The sequence below is a fragment of the Canis lupus genome, chromosome 20, assembly GCF_048164855.1.
Source record: "Canis lupus baileyi chromosome 20, mCanLup2.hap1, whole genome shotgun sequence".
Taxonomy (NCBI): Eukaryota; Metazoa; Chordata; class Mammalia; order Carnivora; family Canidae; genus Canis; species Canis lupus.
This window is the reverse complement of record NC_132857.1, coordinates 23134114-23157524: the sequence shown is the minus strand read 5'-3', so window position 1 is coordinate 23157524 and position 23411 is coordinate 23134114. Positions and strand designations below refer to the sequence as shown.

Below are 23411 nucleotides of genomic sequence, written 5' to 3'. Positions count from 1 at the left end.
AATAAAAAATCATGTCTGAAAATATATAGTATGCCCAATAAATCATCAGTGATGAAAGTCACTTCCTACTTTAAAATAGATTAATGCCAATGTTGAGAACGTTTCATAAGGGTCGATGTTAAATTTCCTTCATCTTTTCTTTTTAAAGATTTTGTTTATTCATGAGAGAGAGAGAGGCAGAGACACAGGCAAAGGGAGAAGCAGGCTCCATGCAGGGAGCCGGACGTGGGACTCTTTCCTGTGTCTCCAGGATCAGGCCCTGGGCCGAAGGTGGTGCTAAACCGCTGAGCCACCCAGGGCCGCCCCAAATTTCCTTCATCTTAATGCAATACAGGTGTGTGTGTGTGTGTGTGTGTGTGAGAGAGAGAGAGAGAGAGAGAGAGAGAGAGAGAGAGCACTCAAGGTTTTGTATAGACTTGTTAGAGTGAATCACAGATTTCCTTTTAGGAAAAACTTAAAAGTTCCCTTTAATTTTGCAGATGAGAAAACCAGGGCAAATGAAGTCACTTATCCAAAATAACAAGAGGATAAGAAGTGTAAGACCATAATTCAGCTTTTCTGATTTTTTCAAATTGAGATGGACCATTCTGCTTGCATATATGAATTTGAGATGAATATGAGATTCTTGGGCAGCCCCGGGTGGCTCAGCAGTTTAGCACCACCTTCGGCCCAGGGCGTGATCCTGGAGACCTGGGATCTAGTCCCACGTTGGGATCCCTGCATGGAGCCTGCTTCTCCCTCTGCCTGTGTCTCCGCCTCTCTCTCTCTCTCTCTCTTTGCCTCTCATGAATGAATAAATAAAATCTTTAAAAAATTCTATTACCTGCATCCATATTGAATACTCCAGAGAACTTTATCTTGACAATTTACAGAATGTTATACAAACTCAGAATTGTTTAAAATGTTTCCAGTGAATTAGTAGAAATATACTTTCGCCCCATGGAGATTACCATATTGGAACATGATGACATCTTCAAAAGATTGTGGAAAATACAGCCAATTCACCACTTGCATATGCTTCCTGACCCAGTATCAGAGTAGATAGTGAACAACTCAAGACTTTTTAATTTTTTTTCTCACCCACATCTTTACTTGGGTGCCATCATACTCTTGATACCAGTTTGTTTTGTTATGTTTTAAAGTAGCATGTTACAATCCATTAGTGGTTGATGGAGTCAACTTAAGGGGAGACAATTAGCATTTTTAAAAATGAAATTAACTAGATTAGAAAATAGTGTACAACATATATAGTTAGGGAAGGACTATTTTGAGAAATTTTTGTTTCAGTCATATACATATGTGTGTACACTGGGTGACTATAAAACATTCATTACTGTCAATCACAGTCAAAAGCACTTGAGAGTGAATGACTCTCATAAGGTCTTGTGAGAACTTTAATGCTCTGATTACTTTTTTCTCAACTCACATGTTTGTTGTTGTCTACTACTTTAATGCTCATTTTTAGAACCACACAAATGAGACATTATTATCATTATCACTTATATTGTACAATGTCTGGATTTACCTACATGTTTGCTAATTTCTATGCATCTGTGAAAAAATTTTTTTTCTTTCTTAGAGAAGGGGGAGAGAGAGTGTGTTTGTGTATGAATGTAGGCAGCATAGGGGGCAGGGGCAGCGGGAGAGGAAGAGAGAGAGAATCTTAAGTATGCTCCATGCCCCATGTGGAGCCTGATGCAGGGCTTGATCCCACAACTCTGAGATCATGACCTGATCTGAAATCCAGAGCTGGATGCTTAAATGGATGAGCCACAAGGCTCCCTTTGACTTTTTTGTATTGTGGCAAAATTCATAACCTAAAATTCACAATGTTAGCCATTTAAATGCATATAATTTGGTGACAGTACATACATGATGTTGTGCAACCATCACTTCTATCTGGTTCCAGAACATTTTTATTATCCCAAAAGGAAACTCCATGCCAATTAAGCAGTCACTTTGCATTCCTTCCTCTCCCAAGCCAATGACAACCAGTAATCTTCTGTCTCTTTGGATCTGCCTATTCTGGATATTTCGAATGGAATCATACAATATGTGACCTTCTGTGCCTGGCTTCTTTCACTCAGCATAATGTGGTTATTGTGAATAGTATCACTATGAGCATTTGTGTACAAGTATCTGTTTGAATACTTGTTTTCAATTTAGGGGGGGATATAACTAGAAGTGAATTTGCTGTTTCATATGGCAATGCTATGTTTAACTTTTGAAGGAACCACCAACATTTTTTCCATAGAAGCTGCACCATTTAAAATTCTCACAAGCAACGTGCAAGGGTTCTAATTTCTCTACCTTCTACCCAACACTTGTTTTTTTTCTATTAAAAAAAATTATAGCCATCCCACTAAGCATGAAGTGGGCATCTCACTGCAGTTTTGATCTGCATTTCTCTAATGACTAATGATGTTGAACATCTTTTCATGTGTTTGTTGGCCATTTGTGTATCTTCTTTGGAAAAAATGTCTATTCAATTCTTTGTCTCCATTTTTTAACTGGGTTGTCTTTTCATTGTTCAGTTGTATAATTTCTAAATTCTGAATACTAGACACAAGATTTATATGATTTACAAATAATAGCTTCCATTCTGTAGGTTCTTTCCCTTTTTTTTGGGGGGGGGTTCTTTCAGTTTTTGATCACGTCCTTTGAAGCACAAAAATCTTCAATTTTGAAGTTCAGTATTTTTTGTTTGTTTGTTTGTTTGTTGCTTGTGCTCTTTGTGTTGTATCTTAGAAACCATCCCCAAATCCACGATCATGGAAACTTACCCCTATGTTTTCTTCCAAGGGTATTTTTTTTTTCTTCCAAGGGTATTATCCTGAAAACTTGTTTCTAGAACCATTTTTCTTTTTAAGGTACATTCTTTTTTTTTAAAGATTTATTATTTGAGAGAGAGCGGGGGGAAGGGCAGAAGGATATGGAAAGAGAGCCTTAAGCAGACCCCATGCTGAGCGTGGAGCTGATCTCCAGACCCTGAGATCATGATCCCAGCCAAAACCAAGTGTCAGGTACTTACCTGACTGTGTCACCCAGGCGTCAAAAAGAACATTCTTTAAAAATACCTTTAATAAGGTTTCTTGGTTGCAAATGCAATCTATCTTTATCTGAAAGTGTCTTTACTGCCTTTGTCCTTGAAAAATAGTTTTGTTAAATCCATGAATCTAGCTTGACCGTCATTTTCTCTTCAGAACGCTGAAGATATTCCACTGTGTTCTGGTTTCCATTGTTGCTACTGAGAAACTGATACCTACTTGCCCTCCTTATTATTTACTTTTTTCCCCTCTGCCTACTTTTAAGATCTGCTCTTTGTCTTTGCTATTCTTTGGTTTTACTATCATACATCTGGGTGTGACTTTCCTTTTATCTATTTGGACTCTTGTTTCCTCTATTTGTGGATTCATGTCCTTTTGTCAGTCTGGGGAAGATCTTAGCCCTTCTATGTTCAAATATTGCCTTTTTTCTATCTCCCCTTTCTGGAACTCAAATTATATATATTACTCATTATGCCCTCCATATAGCTTAATGTCTCTTCTGTATTTACTGCCTTGTCTCTATGTAGTACAGCCTGAGTATTTCTTTCAGATTTAACTCCATCTTCAGCTGCATATATTCCGCTGTTTAACACATCCACTAAGCTATTAGTTTTAATAATTATCTGTTATTTATAAATGTTTTTTTTTCAAATGTGCCTGGTATTTTTATTAGATTTGCATTTTGACCCTTTTTCATTTATTATTCCATCTTTAATTTCTTTTTTTTGAGAATCTTTAATTTCTTAAAACACTTGACCCATAATTATTTTATACTATTTGATGATTTCAATATCTATAAATTCCCAAGAACCTCAATGTGTTGTTCTTGTTTTCCCCTGACTTTCATTCATTAATATTCATGTTAATTTCTTATTATATTTGAATGTATTTAATTTTAACAAATCTGAAGGCTTCAACTGGGGATTTGAATTTGTTTCTTTATAGATCTAGGGCCGGGAGGAAATTGATCTGGGAGCACTCTAGCCCCCCCTTTAAAGACTCTGGCTTAAGGGAAGTTTCACTCTCCACAGAAGGTCCATAATTTTAAAGGTCACATAGTTAAATAACATCTTAAATTTACAGACAAATGACTCAGATTATAGTTTTAAGCAATTTATCCCAAGGTCACAGAGCTACTCTAATAAATCGTGGGAGTAGACCCAAAGTCTCCTGACTACAAGTCATGCTCATGTAATACACCACATTCTACCACTGAATTGATTTGATACGAATTGTTCAAGTTTTTGACACTGCATACCAAAAAGGAGGGAAAAATGCTCTCTTTGAATTAGTTGTTTTCTTCCTCACCTTTTACAGAACTGATGACTTCATATGTAAGCTTGTTTGCTGAAAGCAGCACAAATTTTTGATGAATATAAATCATCTGTTGTGGATTAAAAAATAATTTCTGCTGTAATAACAAAAATCTCTTCATTCTTTTTCTTTTATTTTGGTGATAATTCAACTCCTAACTTCAGTCGATAAGGATGGATACTGCCCAAGAGTAAATGAGAAACACAGTTCTAGTAAGAGCTCAGGAAAAAGCTGATTTGTGTGTCAGAGTCAAGGTGTCCCAGAGCTATAAACAGAAAATGTATGATGAATGAGGTTAAGAGGGAAAGGAAGAAATGTCCATGTGTGAAGGGGGGCAGGGTGAGATTTGAAATTCCAGATGTATATGCTTAGCAGATTTTGGGGTGGATTTTAAAGGGATAAAGACTAATGCACATAAATTAAAAAAAGCAAAAGATCAAGAGCCAGTAATCAGAGAAGTCAGAGGCTGAAGAAGCAGCCTACTTGAAGTGCAGTCAAAATGCAGTGATGATTATTGTAAGCAAAGAACAGGAACAAAGAGAAGATTACAGTATAGGGACCGAATCTGTAAATCAGACGTATTTGGTGATCTTTCATGCCTTTTTTTTTTTCATTTTGGAATCCTCCTGCTATAGTAGGAAGATCCTTTCTCACACAAATAATTCAAGCCATTTAGTATTCCAAGAGGTTCCCAGTAAGGTACTACCAGCAAAGCTGAAATTTGAAATATATATAAATATAAATATAAATATTAATACACACACACACATATACACAATATCTAGATTTATCTGTGAGGTTGGTGGATGATGAGGGGTCGTATCAACCAATCATTTACACATGTGAGATGTTAAGACCTCTGAGATTCCAGTCAGTCAACAGACATATGGGGTAGATACTGAGTGTGGACCATGGTGGGGCATAGCCCCAAGAAGACATCTGTTCCTGTCACTCACTTGGTGACCTTGGGTCATTTACTTCAATTCTCGAAGGCCCTATATTCTTATCTGTAAAATGTGGATAACATGACATATCTCATAGAGTTGTTATGAGGATGAAAAGGTCAGAAAGATGAAGCAGCACAGAGCCTGGCATATATGAGCCCTTACCTGAAATTGATGACCACTGTGTTCTTTCAGAAAGGCCCTGTTGCCAGCCCCCTCACACATGCTATCTCCTCTGGCACCGCACAGCACATCAACATTGCCTTTCCCCAGTGACGACCCCTCTCAAGTCCTGCAGCCTGAGACCTCAGAATTGTTCTGGTTATACTGCTCTTCTATGAATTTTGTCAGAGCAAACCAACCTTCTCGGAGCATTTTCACATATAAGCTTAGAGCACAGTCTATTTTTCTTCTACAACTGAGGATTCATCCTGGATTTTTCAAATACATAAAACTCCAGATAGAACTCCAAACAAGGGGATCCCTGGGTGGCTCAGCAGTTTAGTGCCTGCCTTTGGCCCAGGGCGTGATCCTGGAGTCCTGGGATCGAGTCCCACGTCAGGCTCCCGGCATGGAGCCTGCTTCTCCCTCCTCCTGTTTCTCTGCCCCCCCCCCCTCTCATAAATAAATAAACAAATAAATCTTTTAAAAAAAAGAACTCCAAACAAAAGGTGATGAAAGGAGATATTTTGATAATCCATGGTATGATAACATTACACTGAATACCATCTGCTGTAAATACTTCAGCCTTCTGCGGTGTCCAGATGAAAGAAATGTGTCAGGCTGTGCTTCTTCAGTGGGTAACTCTGGAAAGTTTTGCTAAACTTTCATCCAAAATAGGAAGAACCTACCTCCTCTGGGTTGAAGAAAGTTGCTGTCTGTAACATTGCTGGGGTAACACTGCCCTTTTTATCTGAAGGAATGAAGTTTCCGTTTGATCATAATGGTGAAGCAGCAAACACTCACCCTCAAAATTCTGCACTGAACTCTTTACTCATATAGGAGATCCTAGTTTCTATGTTGTTTTATTCCTTTGCCAAATGCTAATGGTTTGAAATCCAAAACAGATGAAGCTAATTAATAGCAGTTACATATTTTCAAGAAGCTTTCAATTTGGTTATTGCAGATTCTCTGAGACATTGCTTTCTTTAGTTTATACAAAACAGCATTGATATAAAAAAGGATTTACTTTACATATACACTCACTCTCTCTCTCACACACACACACACACACACACACAAATCTTGCTCTCATTTCACTCATACAGTCTGTACTTCAAGTAGAAAATTTTCATTCAGCTTGAGGAGATGCCTTTTGTTTGTTTTGTGGAGCAGATCTGGTGATGTGTTTTCTCTGTTTTGTGGGATATGATTCAGAATTCCTGGGTTTCTGCCTCCCTGCTCGCAGGACACCTGCTTCTCCCTCTCCCTCTGCCTGTCTCCACTGATCATGCGTGCTCGCTCTCTCTTGCTCTCTCTCTCTTAAACAAATAAATAAAATCCTAAAAATGAATACTACTTCTAATAAATAACACACAGAGTGAGCATAAAGGTGGACATGCAGGCCTGCTAGACCTGGCTGGAGACCCCCTCCCTCATGCCTGTGTTTGTTGTCTTCCCCTTGTGCTGCTGGCTGCAGAGGTGCATGACCTCCTAGGGAGGAAGGAGGCCCATGGAGGAGCCACCCTGGCTCCTGAAAGACCCCGTGAACGAGTTCAGTCTCCAATCTGAACAGCCACTCAGTGCTGTCAGGTGGGGCAATCTGTGCTGACGCAGTACTGACATTGGGGGAGTCACTTGGTAATTCAGCAATGTGGATCACCAAATTAACTGAAATAGTTATCAGTCTACTAGTTTTAAATGACCAATGGACGCCTGCCTGGAGCAGTCTGAAGGGCGTGTGGTTATTGATCTCGGGGTCCTGAGTTTGAGTCCCACATCGGGCACAGAGTTTCCTTAAAAAAAAAAAGAAAAGAAAAGCACAAGTATTTTAAAATGCCCCAAGTCAATAAGGCTCCCACCGCTGAGCTGGCCCGTGGTGGGATGGATCCTCCCACCTTCTCCTTCAGCTGCTGAGCCCTGAGCACAGATAGTGCCCGAGCTGATAAACAGACCAGATCCTCCCTCTCGGAGCTCATGCTCCAGGGGGGAAGATGGACAAAATACGGAAAAATATCAGGAATGGAAAGAGCAAATTGCTCCCTAGAAAGAGAGCCTGGTGCTTCCCTGGGTCCTGAGCTCTGGAGGTGAGGCTGTGACAAACTGTGGGGCTTTGACAAACGCAGCAGCTGGGGCTCCAGGGGGCCACTGAGGGGAGGAGGTGAAGACCCACTGCCTCGCCAGGATCACAGCCTGGGAAGGAGGCAGAAGGGGGCATGAAGCCAGCTCTGTGTCCTCCGTTGGGGGCCAAGGCTGCCCCTCCCCTTTGTCAGGGGGCTGAGAAAAGGTTGTGTGGATGGAACTGGCTACAGTCATGGGGATGTGATGGGGTGGGGGTGGGCATTGACAGCCCAGACAGGAGGCATTCCAGCACGTTCCAGTCTGAGGAAGAGCCCAGGTCGGGTGACCCACTGGGTGCACCGCTGTCCACAGCTCACCCAGTGGAAATGACGGAATGGCCCGTAACACACGACAGGCAGGGTTTCAGGATAAGGACAGCCTCACACCTTCTAGGCCAAGACTCCCACACCTACTGTAGGGTTTGCCTTGGATTCAGGAGCCTAGGATTGTGGGAAGCTATTGCCCATCCCTGCCCCGGTGGGACTGTCATCTTCTGGGCCTCCAGAATGAGGGTAATGGTGCCCACGTGTGTGCACACAGGGACCTTGTGGGCCTGGACGCATGTACACACCAAGGAAGAACATGTGGTGGGAGGTATTGCCTGCACGTGACACCCACCTCCAATGTCACAGATATGATGCCACAGTGGCGTGGGGACATCTGGAGGAAGCACCTGCTAGGATAATCCCTATCCCACAGGCAAGAGGCAGACTATCCCCGACAGGCACAACGGCTTCTCCGGGGTGAAAACCAGGGAAGAATGGAAAGTTGTGTCTGAACCCAGGTGTGTTTCCAGGCTGGGGCCCTGGCTGCACATAGTCTTGCCCTGGGGCCTGTAGACAGGGGTGCGGTTGTGTCACTGTGTGCACACAGGCCATTGCCTGCAGGGGGGGGGGGGCCGTTGGCAGCCCCGAGCGCTGCTCCTGAAGCTCCCTCCAGGAGTGGACTCAGGGAGGGGGTCCCAGGCAGTGAGGTCACTTCTTTCACAACAGAGGCCAACAGAACTTGGAACCCCTGTACCCGGGCCCCCACATTCTAGTGCAGCCCCACCTCAGGCTCACTTTCAGGAGACTTCTGCTACTGAAAGATGTTCCCTGATGGCTTTCCCAGTTTTGAGCAACACCAGGAACCCCAGGGATGCGGCTGCTTCGAATGCTGGAGACGCTGGTGCCACCGTCAAACCCAACGCCTCAGGGAGCTTTTCAGGAGGCGCTGTAGGGTAATACAGAGCAGGCCAGGCCAGGCCACCTGTGCCAGCCATCCTGGGCAGCCCCATCCCCTCCTCTTCAGTTTCAGGGAACCAGGGATGTGTGGGCAGGTCGCATCCAGGCTGGAGGACCTTGCAGGGCAGCAGGTTCCCCGGTGACCCCTTCAGGGTCACCCTGATGTCACGGTGGGCAGGGTGGAAACAGGATTCCTGAGGTGCCTCTTACATGACCCGGAGTTAACCCAAGGCCCTGCAGCCGCATCCCTTTGCTCTCCTTGGGGGAGGTGTGTGCCAACTGTGCTGTGGTGTGTCTGCAATGGAGTCAGCTGGGTGTGCGGCCCAGCCGAGGCGGCCACACCGGGCGCTGAGGCCTCCTGCCTGGCTGCCGCACACGGTCTTTACAGAGCTCCACATGGGACAAGGGGTGGCGGCGGAGGCGGGAGGAAGAGGACATCCCCCACACACCGGTGGTGATCAGGAAGGAGCCCAGCACAGCTAACGGAGACCTGCAAGGGTTCAAGGTGAGTGCAGGGGCTGGGGCCACCCGACACCCAGGGCCCCGATGCAGCAGGAAGGGCCCCAGGTCCCAGAAGCCAGCCTGCTGCTCCCCTCGGCTCCCCCCTAGACTCCTGCTGCTACAGGAGTCTGGATTCCCCTCCTCCCCAAACTTGCCCCCATGGCCCTGCCCCTGCCTGGGCCAGATGCAGAGTCCCTGTGCACAGATTTGTAGGAATATCAGAATAGAGCCTTCAGGGGATGCCTGGTCGCCCAGTGGTTTAGAGCCTGCCTTCCGCCCAGGCCCTGATCCTGGAGACCCAGGATCGAGTTCTGCCTCGGGCTCTCTGAATGCGGACTGCTTCTACCTCTGTCTGTGTGTCTGCCCCCCCACCTGTGTGTGTGTGTCTCTCATGAATAAATAATAAAAACTTTTTTTATAATGCTTTCTTTTAAATATTTTATTTATTTATTCACGAGAGACAAAGAGAGAGAGGCAGAGACACAAGCAGAGGGAGAAGCAGGCTCCATGCAGGGAGCCTGATGTCAGACTGGATCCTGGGTCCCCAGGATCACGCCCTGGGCTGAAGGCAGTGCTAAACCACTGACCCACCCGGGCTGCCCATAAAAACTTTTTAAGAAGAGACACACCATGTCTCATCGCATGCGGTCTCCAGTAGTTTGCACTGTGCTATGCTTTCTCCTAACTGGTGCTCCCAGGAGGCCCCATTGGCCTGACGTCCTTCCCCACCTTCTCCAAGGCTTGAGCATGGTCCTGGTGAGTTGGGAGACTTTTCCCCAAAGGGACACGGGGCTCACTGTACTATGTCTATCGCTCTGCAGTTAGGTTGTGAAGGAGCGCATCCCTGCCCCCGCTCCCGGGGTCGGGCACAGGGGCCTCGTGTGCTGCACAACATGTCAGAAGGCCAGTTGGTTCCCACAGCCACTGAGCCCTTCACTGATGCAGGACTTCGATGCGATTCCCTTCTGTTGCCAAATCACAGGGCGGTGCTGAACATCCTGCAGCCCTCACACCCTGGGCCCTCCCACCCAAGGAAAGGTCTCCGGGTTGGCACCTCGAGAGAGGGGCGTGTGGTCAAATTCAAGGGGTGAAGCCGTTAATGCAGGGAGGTGCTGTCAAAACTCAGCTGACAAGCGGCCCTGGGATACTGACCCCTCCCATTTGAGATCCTTGTATTGATCCAAATTTTTTTGAAAATTTATCCTCTAAAACTATTTCTTTATTGGATAGTCTGTCAGTTTAAGAGACAGACAGCAGGAAGCAGAAGAGGGAGACACAGGCTCCTCAAGCACACTCTGCCCCAAGCGCAGAGCCTGCCAGGGGTGGGATCTCAGGATGCTGAGACCATGACCTGAGCCACAACTGAGAGTCAGATGCTAAGTGACTGAGCCGCAGGCGTCAAGCCCCGTGTCCCTGCTGTGGGCACTCCTTCCCCCCCCCGCCCCCTGCAGCCACTGAGAGCTCGGGCTGTGGTCTGCGCTCCAACTCCCAGGTCTCCTGGAGGCTACAGTGCAGGCTGCACATCCCCTCTGTCCCACCTCAGGCTGAAAGGGCCTCAGCCCTGAGGAAGAATCGGATCTGCCCAACCACCCCCAGCCGGAGGGAGCTGCTGGAGCAGCAGGTAGAAGAACTGGTGCCCGCCTTGCTGCGCTTTGATAACCTGTCCATATTTGAATTCCTTAACTATTTGGTGGAATATGGCACCCCTGAAGAGGTGCTGGACCTGCTGTTTGCAAAGTGAGCACTCTGACCCTCCACAGCCCAGTGGGATGGGCCACCTACTGGTTGGGAGTCTTGGGGAATGTTGCTTAACTTCCCGGTCCCTTGGGCTGCTCCTCCGACTGGAGGAGAGTCACACAGGGCCTAGTCGGGTCCTGTAGGGCAGCCCCCGGTGCCTGGCCTGTGGCAGGTCGGCTAGAGGGGCTGTGCTTGTGCTCATCAGTCGTCTTCTCTCCCCATGACAAAGCCTGTGCCGCCTCCTCACCGTCACCAGGGTCTTGAGCTGGCCTGTTTTGCCATTGAAAGGGAGTTTTGAGTCCATCTGGGGTCTATATCCTGGGGCATTCGGAGTAGGGGTCCCTGGGGACACCTGGGCGCCCAGGCCCACTCGGATATCAGCCATGGGCCTGGCCGGAGCCCTTTCATTCCTCAAGCATTCAGGAAGTGCCAGCAGGTGCAGGTGCTTCTCCAGGAGCTGCCCGTGGCCACAGGCACAGAGCTGACGGCCCCCCAGGGTTCTGGACTAGTTGGGGTTCAGAGGTGACAGCAGCTATGAGGAGAGATCGGGTCCACAGGACGATTCATGTGATGCCCCCTGCCCTCCTCTAGATATCGATACATCGTAGCTTCCTGCAAGAACGAAGGAATCCTGGACCAGTGGGAAATGTGAGTGAGCTCTGGACCATGCAGGGGAGCCTTCCCTCTCCAGGAGGGCCGCGAGGGGGCTGTGGGTTGGAGGGGCTGCTCGACCCTTCACCCCACACGTCTGCAATTCCTGTGACAGGGTAAGGGTCTAAGGCCCCTTCAGGAAAAGAGCAAAGGAGAGCCGTGGGTGGGGTGTCGGCTTTGTGGGAGAGCACTGGGACACCAAAGGGTGACCTCCTCCATGCCCATCCCCCCAACCCTCTGTCTGCCCCACACCTGGGACCCAGAGCAGAGGGTGTGGGGAGCATCGCACTCACCAATCTGGTGGCACCTGGACCCGGGTGCACGGCAGGTGCTCAGGAGAGCCAGTGAGGGCTCACGGACCAGACGGCCCCCGCCCCGTGGGAGATTAGAGTCAGTGGAAGGACACCCCTTGGGGGCCCCTCATGAGTGAGGCAGGGCAGACCCACGGGAGGGAAGTTTCCCCAGGAAAAACAGTGATGGTCACACTGCTGGTCATGGGCTCCCATGCACAGAGGCTTTGTGCCAGCCCCTCCTCAGCGAGCAGGGCTGTGGCAGACTGGACCGCCAGGTGACAGGTGGACAAGGAGCAGCACTGGCCTCCGACAGCCCTGCATGGGAGGCCGAGGGCCCCGGTTCCTGCAGGGCTTCCCCGGGACACCTCTGTGTGAGGGAGCTCTGTCTTCTGACGCCTCTGCCCACCTGTCCCTCCCCAGCACCATGTCCTCCTTCCTGACCATCTGGCTGGACTACTATGAGGAGGACTTCCACGATCCCCCAGAATTTCCTGCCCTGACAAAGCTGCTGAACTTCACGGGGCAGTACTTGCCAGGCTCAGTGCTCGACTGTCGTGCCGTGTGTTACCTTTGGCGTTTCAGAAATCTCCATCAAGCGGAGTTTGTGGGTGGAGGTGAGGAGGACTGGGGTGGCCGAGTTGGGGACAGGGTGGGTCACACAGATCAAGCCTCCGTGTTGCTGGGCCGGAGCAGTGGGTAGGCTCACACCCCATCCCCACGGGCTGCAGTCTGGGGAGACCTCCCAGGGCTCTTGCACTCACACACATTGAGCGGTGGGAAGAGTGTCCTTGATTTGAGAGGGACGTGGAAAGTCCATCCTGGTGATGATACTTTGTCTTCTTGGAGATGATACTCTGTCTTTGGACCCTGAGCAACACCCTGAACCACCCCAGGAGCACGCCCGAGCTCCGACGGTGGGGCCTGCTGCACCTTTAGGGTCTGAGGGGATGGAGCTGGTCCCAGCTGCTGGAGCTGAGAGCTTGGCCCAAGCCATGATGCCAGCTGCTGTGTTCAAGCCAAGATACGTGGTCGGACCTCTGAATCACTGTCCTGACCTGGAAGAGCTACCTGCAACCCTAGGAGACCTGGAGGCCAAATGGGCCCCACCACCGGCTATCGAGCTCATCGATGTGCCGGAGCAGCCGCCTCACTCAGTGGAGCAACCGGCTTCAGACCCCGAGCAACACCCTGAACCACCCCAAGAGCCCGCCTGAGCCCTGACTGTGGGGGCTGCTGCACCTTCAGGGTCTGAGGTGATGGAGCTGGTCCCAGCTGCTGGAGCTGAGGGCTTGGCCCAAACCGTGATGCCAGCTGCTGTGTTCAGGCCAAGGTATGTGGTGGTCAGATCTCTGAATCCCTGTCCCGACCTGGAAGAGCCACCTGCACCCTTGGGAGCCCTGGAAGCCGAACGGGCCCCACCACCAGCTATTGAGGTCATTGATGTGCTGGAGCAGCCACCTCACTCAGGGGAGCAACTGGCTTCGGACCCCGAGCAACACCCTGAACCATCGTGGCAAGAGCCCCGCCCCGAGGCTGACTGTGGGGCCTGCTGAAGCTCCTGGGCCTGAGGTGATCGAGCCGGTCCCAGCTGCTGGTGCTGAAAGCTAAGCCTGGGCTGAGATGCCAGCTGCTGAGGTCAAGCCAAAGTACCTGGGGGTCATACCTTTGATTCACTGTCCCGACCTGGAGGAGCCACCTGCTTCTTGGCCACCCCAGAAGGAGGAGCATGTCCCGGTGCCGGCTCTCGAGTTCATCGAAGGGCCGGACTGCCACCTGCCTCAGTGGAGCCACCAGCCTTGGCCCCCGAGCAGCAGCTTGTGATGGCTGCAGCACAATTGAAGCCTTCCCCTCCCCTTTCATTGTGCTGTTTCTGTATTTTGTGTTTTTTGTAAACCTCTATAATTGCTTCATAAATTTTATTTGTAATAAAGGATAAGTTAACTTTGTAAAAATTGACTCTGTTGCTTTTAAATTATACATCGTGGTACTTTAGGTCCATTCATACTTCGAAACTCATTCTATGAGGCTAGCATCACCTTAATTCCAAAACCAAAGACCCCACCAAAAAGGAGAATTATAGACCTATATCCCCGATGAACATGGATGCAAACATTCTCAACAAGATATGAGCCAACAGGATCCAACAATACATTAAGAAGATTACTGGCCATGACCAAGTGGGATTTATCCCCAGGATGCAAGGCTGGTTCAACACTCGTAAAGCAGTCAATGGGATGGATCACATCAACAAGAGAAGAAACAAGAACCAGATGATCCTCTCAATAGATGCAGAGAAAGCATTTGACAAAATACAGCATCCATTCCTGATCAAAACTCTTGAGACTGTAGTGATAGACGGAACATTCCTCAACATCTTCAAAGCCAACTACGAAAAGCCCATAGCAAATATCATTCCCAATGGGGAAACACTGGGAGCCTTTCCACTAAGATCAGGAATACGACAGGGACGTACACTCTCACCATGGCTACTCAACATAGTACTAGAAGTCCTAGCTTCATCAATTGGGCAGCAAAAAGAAATAATAGGCATTCAAATTGGCAAAGAAGAGGTCAAACTCTCCCTCATTGCAGATGACATGATATTGTACCTAGAAAACCCAAAAGACTCCACCCCAAGATTGCTAGAACTCATACAGGAAATTCAGCGGCGTGGCAGGATACCAAATCAATGCCCAGAAATCAGTGGCATGTCTATACACTAACAATGAGACTGAAGAAAGAGTAATTAAGGAGTCATTCCCATTGACAATTGCACCCAAAAGGATGAGATACCTAGGAATACACCTAACCAAAGAGGTAAAGGATCCCTACTCGAAAAACTACAGAACACGTCTGAAAGAAATTGAGGAGGACACAAAGAGATGGAAAACTATTCCATACTCATGGATTTGAAGAATTCATTTATTGGGAAAATGTCAACGTGACCCAGGGCAATTTACACATTGAACGCAATCCCTATCAAAATACCATGGACTTTCTTCAGAGAGTTGGAACAAATCATCTGAAGATTAGTGTGGAATCAGAAAAGACCCCAAGTAGCCAGGGGAATATTAAAAAAGAAAACCAGAGCCGGGGCATCACAATGCTGGATGTCAAGTTGTACTACAAAGCTGTGGTCATCAAGACAGTGTGGTCCTGGCACAAAAACAGACACAGAGATCAATGGAACAGAACAGAGAATCCAGAAGTGGACCCTCAACTCTATGGTCAGCTAATATTCGACAAAGCAGGAAACACCATCCACTGGAACAAAGTCTCTTCAATAAATGCTGCTGGGAACATTGGACAGCCACACACAGAGGAATGAAACTGGACCATTCTCTCACACCACCGTACACAAAGAGAAACTCAAAGTGGATGAAAGATCTAAATGTGAGACAGGAAGCCATCAAAATCCTAGAGGAGAACACAGGCAGCACCCTTCTTGAACTTGGCCAGAGCAACTTCTTGCAAGATACATCCATGAAGGCCAGGGAAACAAGAGCCAAAATGAATCACTGGGACTTCATCAAGATGAGAAGCTTCTGCACAGCAAAAGAAACGCTCAACAAAACTAAAAGACAACCCACAGAATGGGAGAAGATATTTGTAAATGACCCATCAGATAAAGGGCCAGTGTCCAAGATCTCTAAAGAACTTATTCAACTCTACAGCAAAGAAACCAACAATCCAATCATGAAATGGGCAAAAGACCTGAACGGAAATGTCACAGAGGAAGACATAGACATGGCCAACACGCACATGAGACAATGTTCCGCATCACTGGCCATCAGGGAAACACAACTCAAAAGCACAATGAGATCCCACCTCACACCAGTGAGAATGGTGAACATTAAGAAGACATGAAACAACAAATGTTGGAGACGATGTGGAGAAAGGGGAACCCTCCTGCACTGTGGGTGGGAGTGTGACCTGGTGCAGCCACTCTGGAAAACTGTGTGGAGCTTCCTCAAAGAGTTCAAAATAGAGCTGCCCTGCGACCCAGCAATTCCACTGCTCGGGATTTACTCCAAAGATACGGATGCAGTGAAACGCCAGGACACCTGCACCCCGATCATTATAGCGGCAATGTCCACAATAGCCACACTGTGGAAGGAGCCTCGGTGCCCATCGACAGATGAATGGATAAAGAAGATGTGTTCTACCTATGTAATGGAGTATTACTCAGCCAATAGAAATGACAAATACCCACTATTTGCTTCGACGTGGAGGGACCTAGAGGGTATTATGTTGAATGAAATAAGTCAATGGGAGAAGGACAAACATCATATGGTCTCATTCATTTGGGGAATATAAAAATTAGTGACAGGAAATAAAGAGAAAGGAGAGAAAATGAGTGAAAATATCGGTGAGGGTGACAAAACATGAGAGACACCTAACTCTGGGAAATGAACAAGGGGTAGTGGAAGGGGAAGTGGGTGGGGGGTTGGGGTGACTGGGTGATTGGAACTGAGGAGGGCACTTGGTGGGATGAGCACTGGGTGTTATGGTACATGGCAGCAAACTGAACTCCAATAAACAAAATCTTAAAAAAAAAAGGGTGAGGGATCCCTGGGCGGCACAGCAGTTTGGCGCCTGCCTTTGGTCCAGGGCGCAACCCTGGAGACCCGGGATCGAGTCCCACATCGGGCTCCTGGCGCATGGAGCCTGCTTCTCCCTCTGCTTGTGTCTCTGCCTCTCTCTCTCTCTGTGACTATCATAAATAAATTAAAAAAAAAGGGTGAACCCACAGTGCCTGGCCCTGCATCTCCACAGTGTTGGGAGCAGCGTGGGGGGAGCGGGACACCGGCCACCCGCTCTCCTCCTGCTGCTACTGCGTGGGCTCTGCTTCCTTTCCTTGTGCTGGGCCCGGGGAGCGGGTTCTGGTCCGGCTGCTTCTGAGGAGGGCGGGGGGGAGGGGGGGGCTCGGCTTCATCTCTCTTGCACACCCGCGCTTGTGCTCTCGCTTGGTGTGTGTGTGCGTCTGCCAGCTGCAAGGCCCTGTCGGGAAGACCAGACTGGGGCTCTTGGTCGGCGCTGCTGGATGTGGGGACACCTTCCCGAGTAGGCCACAGACGCAGCAGGAACTGTCCTCCCACGTCCTCTGTGGGGCCTGGTCCTTGTTGGGGAGCTGACCGGGTGCCCTCAGGAGACACTACCACGGCCTTTCCTCCTGCCTCTCCTCTGCCTGTGGGGCCTGAGCCACCCCAGGCCCGCAGGCCGCATGCCCGCTGCTCTGTGGGGCTGTCAGCTGGCAGGTTTCCTGGGACCTTCCCTTGGTGGCTGTCCTGGAGGCTGAGGAGGACTCCTTTCTAGGCGATGGCCCCCTTCAAATGGCTTGAGTAGGTGGGAGCTGACTCGTCAGTCGTGTGGGGGCAGGTTTGTGGCTCGAGGTGGCCAGAAATGGGTGGGGATGCCCGAATATGTCCGAAGCAGCCCCTGGGAAGCATTGGGTAGCTCTCGTGCGGTCGAAGGAGGTGCAGACACCAGATGGCTGGGAGGAGCGTCGCCAAGGGGGCCCAGAGATCTGCCCCCATAGTTGGGCCGGAGCCTGTTGCTGGAGCTGCTGAGACCCATCCTCAGGGTCCCCAGGATTTGCACACCTGTCCCATGTCCCAGGGCTCTCATGGCATGCACGTGTGTGAGAACCGGTCTCGATGGTCTCGTCGGGGTCTCCTGGTGTGACGAGGTGGGGCATGCACCGTACCCCAGCTACTCGGGAGACTGGGGAGCCATGGACTCCATGGTCCGTCATCTTCTCTGACGTCGTTTTCAGTGTTGTGTTTTGGCCCACTCCGCCTGCCGTGGCAGCGGCTCACCAGCGTCAGAGTGGCGGGCTGGGGCACTGGGCCATGCGGCCGATGGCAGGCCGTCCTCGTGGGTGTCCTCTGCCCATTGCTGCTGGCCTGGGCCCTGGAGCCGGTGCAGCCTGTGTGTCTTCTCTCTCCAGACGCGGCTGCCACAGATTGGCCAGTGAGCTCCATCAGCTGAGGTCCGCGGAGACCAGTGCCCACCCACGAAGTCCCCTCTCCAGTGTTGGTTTGCAGTAAATCTGTATTTAAGCACTTAAGCATCTGTGTGTGTCTCTTGCTTCTGAGACTCTTCTCTGCATGTGTGCTTTTCCGGAACTCCAGCCATGAGGTCCCTGACTCACGGACAAAGCAGATGCCAAAGTAGGGGATTCCTCAGTGTCTTCTGAACTGTGTCTGCTCTAACCTGTGGTTTTCAGAAATCTGATGAGCTTTCAAGAAAAAAGAATTGTGGTTGCAGAGCTGACATGGGTTTCCAGCAGGTTCTGAAAAGCTGAAGTGAGCACAGGATCCCGAAGCTTCAGCCAGAGGACACACCCCCACACCCCATGGAGCGAGTCTCGCCCTGCGGTGCTGGGCTCACCCATCTGCCTGCACCCTCCAGGGCACAGCACGTTGGCCGCACCCTAGTCCCGGGGACCGTGCTTGTGGTCAGGCTCTAGCGACGCTTCTCAAGTGAATGGAGGAGGCGTGGTGGCATTAGCGCACAAGTGCCCAGGACCAGAGATTATCTGCCAGGGAGGAAAGGCCCCATCTTTCAACAGTTTGCCCCAAAACGTGTGGGAGGGAGAACAGTCTCCATGTTCTACGTAGAAAGGAAGTGTCCGGGAGGTGGCAGTTGCGGTGTGGAGAGGAGTGTGCCCAGGACTGCCCACCTGAGGACAGACCCACAGCCACCCGGGTCTGCCCCACTGGCAGGGTGGCGCTCCCGTGGGCCTCCCGCTGGCACCTGTCCCAGCTTCGGTGGGTGTGGGGGGTAACACCGACATTTCAGGCTCTGCTCCCCACTCAGCTCAAGCCTCTGGTGCTCTCCCTGGGTGTGATTCTTTTTTATTTTTATTTTGGAACATCAATGGGAAAAATGTTATGTCTTTAATTTTTGCTAATATCTAATTGGGATTTAGCCTTCCCATCAGTTAGGAAACATGTGTCAGTTCCTTTTTTTTTCCTTTGTAAATTGACTTTTTATTGGTGTTCAATTTGCCAACATATAGAATAACACCCAGTGCTCACCCCATCAAGTGCCCCCATCAGTGCCCATCACCCAGTCACCCCCAACCCCGCCCACCTCCACTTCCCCCACCCCTAGTTCCTTTCCTGGATGTGATTCTTGAGGGCTGGCTGGCCTCCAGAGGTCAGCTTGTGTGCAGCCCGACAGCTGCCCTGGCCTGCCCTCTGCCGCTGAGCCCAGACATGGGTACGGCCTTGTGTGTTCCCCTTGCCCTGAGGGGACCAGGCCCACGGACACTGGAGCCCAAGCTGGGGGGGCACATGGTGAGTCAGTGTCAACCCGCCTGTCCCGGCAGGCACAGCAGCCTGGTGGGGCTGTCCCGGCTGGGTGGTCTCCCATCTGGCTAGCATGGAGGACGAAACCAGGCCGGGCCTCCCGCCTTCTCTGTCATGCTGCTTCCCACGCTGTGTAGCCAGAGCCGGATGCACTCGGGGACGTTTCAATGCAAACACGGTGTGAGGGCCACAGAGGAAGGGATGACCCTGAGGCTGGAGCTGGACCGCCCACCCCGCATGCTGCTCCAGTGGGGCCTCCCTGCCTCTGCCATCCGTGTGGCACAGGCCTGGTACTGGCAGACGCTCTGCAGGTCGGGGGGTAGGCCCCTGGCGTCATTTGCCATCCTATCCCCAACAGCCCAGGTGCTTCTCCCCGAGGAGGAGTCCTGGTGTGGGTATAGTGCTGGGGCGGCTGGCAGTCTGGGGCAGGCTCTCCTGCAGGGCAGGTGGTTGGGAAGCTGCCCAGGTCGGGGCCATCCTGTGGCCTGGGGCGGGGTCTCCTGGCAGCCCGCAGCAGGGGCCTAGGAGCCCTCCACCATGTGCCTGGCCTGCAGAGGGTCTGGGTTGGCAGGTGCCATGGAGGGGCTGCCAAACAGGAGCTCGTGCTTGAGCTCAAAGGCATAGGAGCCCCGGGGGCCACCTGTCAGCTGTCCGGTGGTCTGGGGGGCCTGGGACAGGAGACCTCAGGCTGGCGGGTCCCCAGTGAAGAGCTCTGCTGCAGAAGCAGCCACAGGGCTGCGGGAGAGTGGCCAGGTGGGGCCCCACACAGCTCTGGGGTCCTCCTTCACCCAGGGTGCTCCGGATCCCTGCCATTTCAACCCCCAGGCAGTTGGGCATCTGGCGAACATGTTGCATGTAAGGTTTGGCGGAAGCCCGCTGTTGCATGTAGGGAGATGGCCTCTGGTGGGGAAGGTGCCAGCACTCGGCCCCGCCTCCTGACTCCCTGCACCCCTGACCTCAGCCTCCCACAGCAGCTGCTGTAAAGTCCAGGGGATACCTGCTGGCTCAGGGCTGCCCTGCGGCCCGGGCGCCCTGTTTCTCTGGCTGGGTGTGTCAGCCCTCTGGGTCACTCATATGTGGAATTTAAGAAATGAAACTGATGGGCATGGGGAAGAGAAGGAAAAATACAATGAGATAAAAACAGAGCAGGAGGCAAACCATAAGAGACGCTTAATCATAGGAAACAAAGTGACAGTCACTGGAGGGGAGGTGGGTGGTGGATCAGGTACCTGGGGGATGGGCATTAAGGAGGGCATGTGAAGTGATGAGCACTAGATGTTATATGCAACTGATGAATCACTACATTCTACCCCAGTCTCATACTACACTATATGTTAACCAACTTGAATTTGAATACAATCTAAAAAAAAGAATGAAAAAAATCACACATTCTTGTGTACAGTGAAGAAAGAACTCTGCATTCAATTAAAAAAGCAGTAATGGGGCACTCGCTATGTGCATCATCAGTTACCAAGAACTTGCTCACCACCATCTTTCAGGTATTAACAAATCACAATTTCTAAGCTTTTTATTAAATCAGGGACTTCCACTTCCTGAGAAGATACATACATACATACATGGTGCAAGCCAAAGCCTCGATCCCAACAACCAGAAAAGATGTGCTCCTGGCGATAGTCAGGAAGCTGTCAGATGACCAGAGCTAGGTAAAGGATCCATGCAGAGGACAGAGAGCGCTTCACTGGGGAGGCTGATGATGGGGCACCATTTTGTCCCCAGGCCACTTGCCGATTCAGGACATCAGCTCCACTGGGATAAGAGGACACCATCACCATACAGTGACACACTGGAAACTCAAGGAGGCCCAAATGCAAGGCTGACATTCCCACAGGACGTGTGCTTTGGGAAGGTGGGAGGTGAAGGGGACGGGACCGAGCGAAGCTTATCGTGGCCTCGCAGTACCTACGGGATGAGCCTCTGCTAGCGAGAACGGGTCTCCCACAAACACAGACCCACCCACGTGGGAGCTTCCAGATGACTAAGCTGCATGGGGCAGAAGAAGACCAAGTATGACACTCCAAATCCCTGAAAGGACTAGCGTAGTGCTTGTGAGGCCTTCCAGTGCTGAGGACAAAGAGCCTGCTTCTGACTAGTGGGTCTCAATCAAAACACAGAGTGTCCACAGGGGAAAAACAGGGAAAAATTACAGGGGCACTGAAGGCCAGCTCAATGCACCAAAGAGAAGAAGGGACTATCGACCAACTAAATAAACCATCTGGCCCTCGATGTTCTTTCATTCACTGTGTTATGCACACATCCAAAGAATTACCAGAAACATACACGGGAAGGAAAATGCAACCAATAATTCAGAATAAAAATAAGCAAAGACCGTGAAGTAAGTAAGATCATGCTGGTAAGAAAAACAGGTAACAAGATGGACAGAAGTGGATGCAACAAATGGAGAACTGAATGAGAAAAGTGTAATGCATATGAAGAAATCACATGGATATTCTAGACCTATAAAATAAACTATCTTTCACCAAGCATTCATCGATGGCTTAACAGAAAACTCGGATGGCATAGGAAAGGACAAGATTGGTGAGTTCTGAGATAGAGCAAACAGACAATACCAAAACTGGAGAGCAAGCAGAAGAAGCAATGAAAAGAACAGAAGACACACGGTCCACAGCAAAAGGCCCATCATACTTGAACTTGAGGTCCCAGGAAAAGAGGGACAGAGATAGAAGCAATATCCAGAGAGAGAACAGCCAAGGATCCCAAACTGCAGAAAGACACCAATTCCCACATTCAAGAGGCAGAATGAAAACACATGTGCGCTTACAGGCACACACAGCACACGCATGCACATATACACACAGGCACGCATCACACACAGGTCACGTGATCATCACAATACAGAAAAACAAAAACAAAAAGGAAATCCTAAAAGCAGCTGTGGCTGGGGATGGGGGTTGGGAAGAGACACCCCCTTCAAAAGAACAATAGGTTGTGTAGAAACACAATAGGGGAAAATCAAGTTCTGGCCATTTGAGGTTTGGAGGGAGACTGGAGGAAAAGAGTATATTTGAATCAGATTTTTAAAAAAACCTTTTAGGTAACGTATTGAGTAGTTTGCTAAGTATTCAAAAATTTACAACATGTTATTTAAATTTCACAACTTTCTGAACTAAATATGATTACTTCCTTTTACACATAGAAACTCTAAGCTTCTTGCCAAAGGCCTCACAATTCCCACGTCACAGAACAAAGACACAAGCCCAGAGCTGTCTGAAACGATGGTGATGCTCGCAGTTTGCTACCACAGTGCTTCATCCAAAGAGAAGGAGGCATGAGCATTAGTGGAATGATGTAAGAGTTATAATATGCAAAGATTAAGGAGCAGAAAATAAAGGGGGTGGGGGCCAACTCAAAGTTGCAGGGGACAGAGAATAGAGCGGTGTAACAAAGTTAAAGTGACAAGTAAACAGGAAAACCGTGAACCACGCTTGCTTGACGCAGTGAGCGAGAGCGATGGAAACACGGCATTTGATCAAATCACACTATTTACTTTTTTTCTCACTCTGCTAACAGCTTAACCATGGATATAATGATACAATACGATTGAATTTTAAAACACGTATGGGGTTTCACTGCATAATCTTAATGAATTCTCAGAAGACAACTCAGTATATCAAGTGGTGAAATCACTAATAGAAAAAATATAAATCTTTTTTTAATAGCTAAATTATACAACAAGAGAATAACTATGACAATTTCATCAACATTGCAATGGATTAAAAAACTACAAAACCATATACTGAAATACAAAAATTCTCAAATTCCCAAATGAGTAACTATGAAAGTTCATGATGCGCAAAATACCAACCGTGAAATTAGCATTTTTTAAATACATAAAAGTAGAGGATAAATCATGGAATAAAGGCTTCATTATTTTAACCTACCTCCAAGCCATAAACATGTAAGAATATGTTGGCAGGAAGAGACTGGAAAAACAGCTCTTACCGGGACCACCCAAGGGAAATAGTCCTGAAGTCACATAGCACGGCCTCAACCATCGGACCTAGGCACCGAACCCGTCACAATACACAAGAGCAGGACACTGCAGGGGGTTCAAGATTCACTCGCA

The 23411-nt window shown here is 49.2% G+C and overlaps 1 protein-coding gene and 1 long non-coding RNA gene across 5 annotated transcripts in view; one reads left to right on the top strand and one right to left on the bottom strand.

Annotated features, from left to right (window-relative positions):
• LOC140611759 (uncharacterized) overlaps positions 1-23411 on the bottom strand; it is a 90204-nt gene that overhangs the window by 35156 nt on the left and 31637 nt on the right. The gene's annotated exons all lie outside the window — the stretch shown is intronic.
• Positions 8101-16430, top strand: LOC140611555 (uncharacterized). The gene is made up of 8 exons (XM_072788226.1): positions 8101-8179; positions 8285-8369; positions 8696-8804; positions 9197-9313; positions 10853-11046; positions 11638-11694; positions 12411-12604; positions 12837-16430. Exons 1-8 carry the CDS (start codon positions 8101-8103, stop codon positions 13202-13204), a joined length of 1203 nt encoding a protein of 400 aa, XP_072644327.1. The 3' UTR covers positions 13205-16430.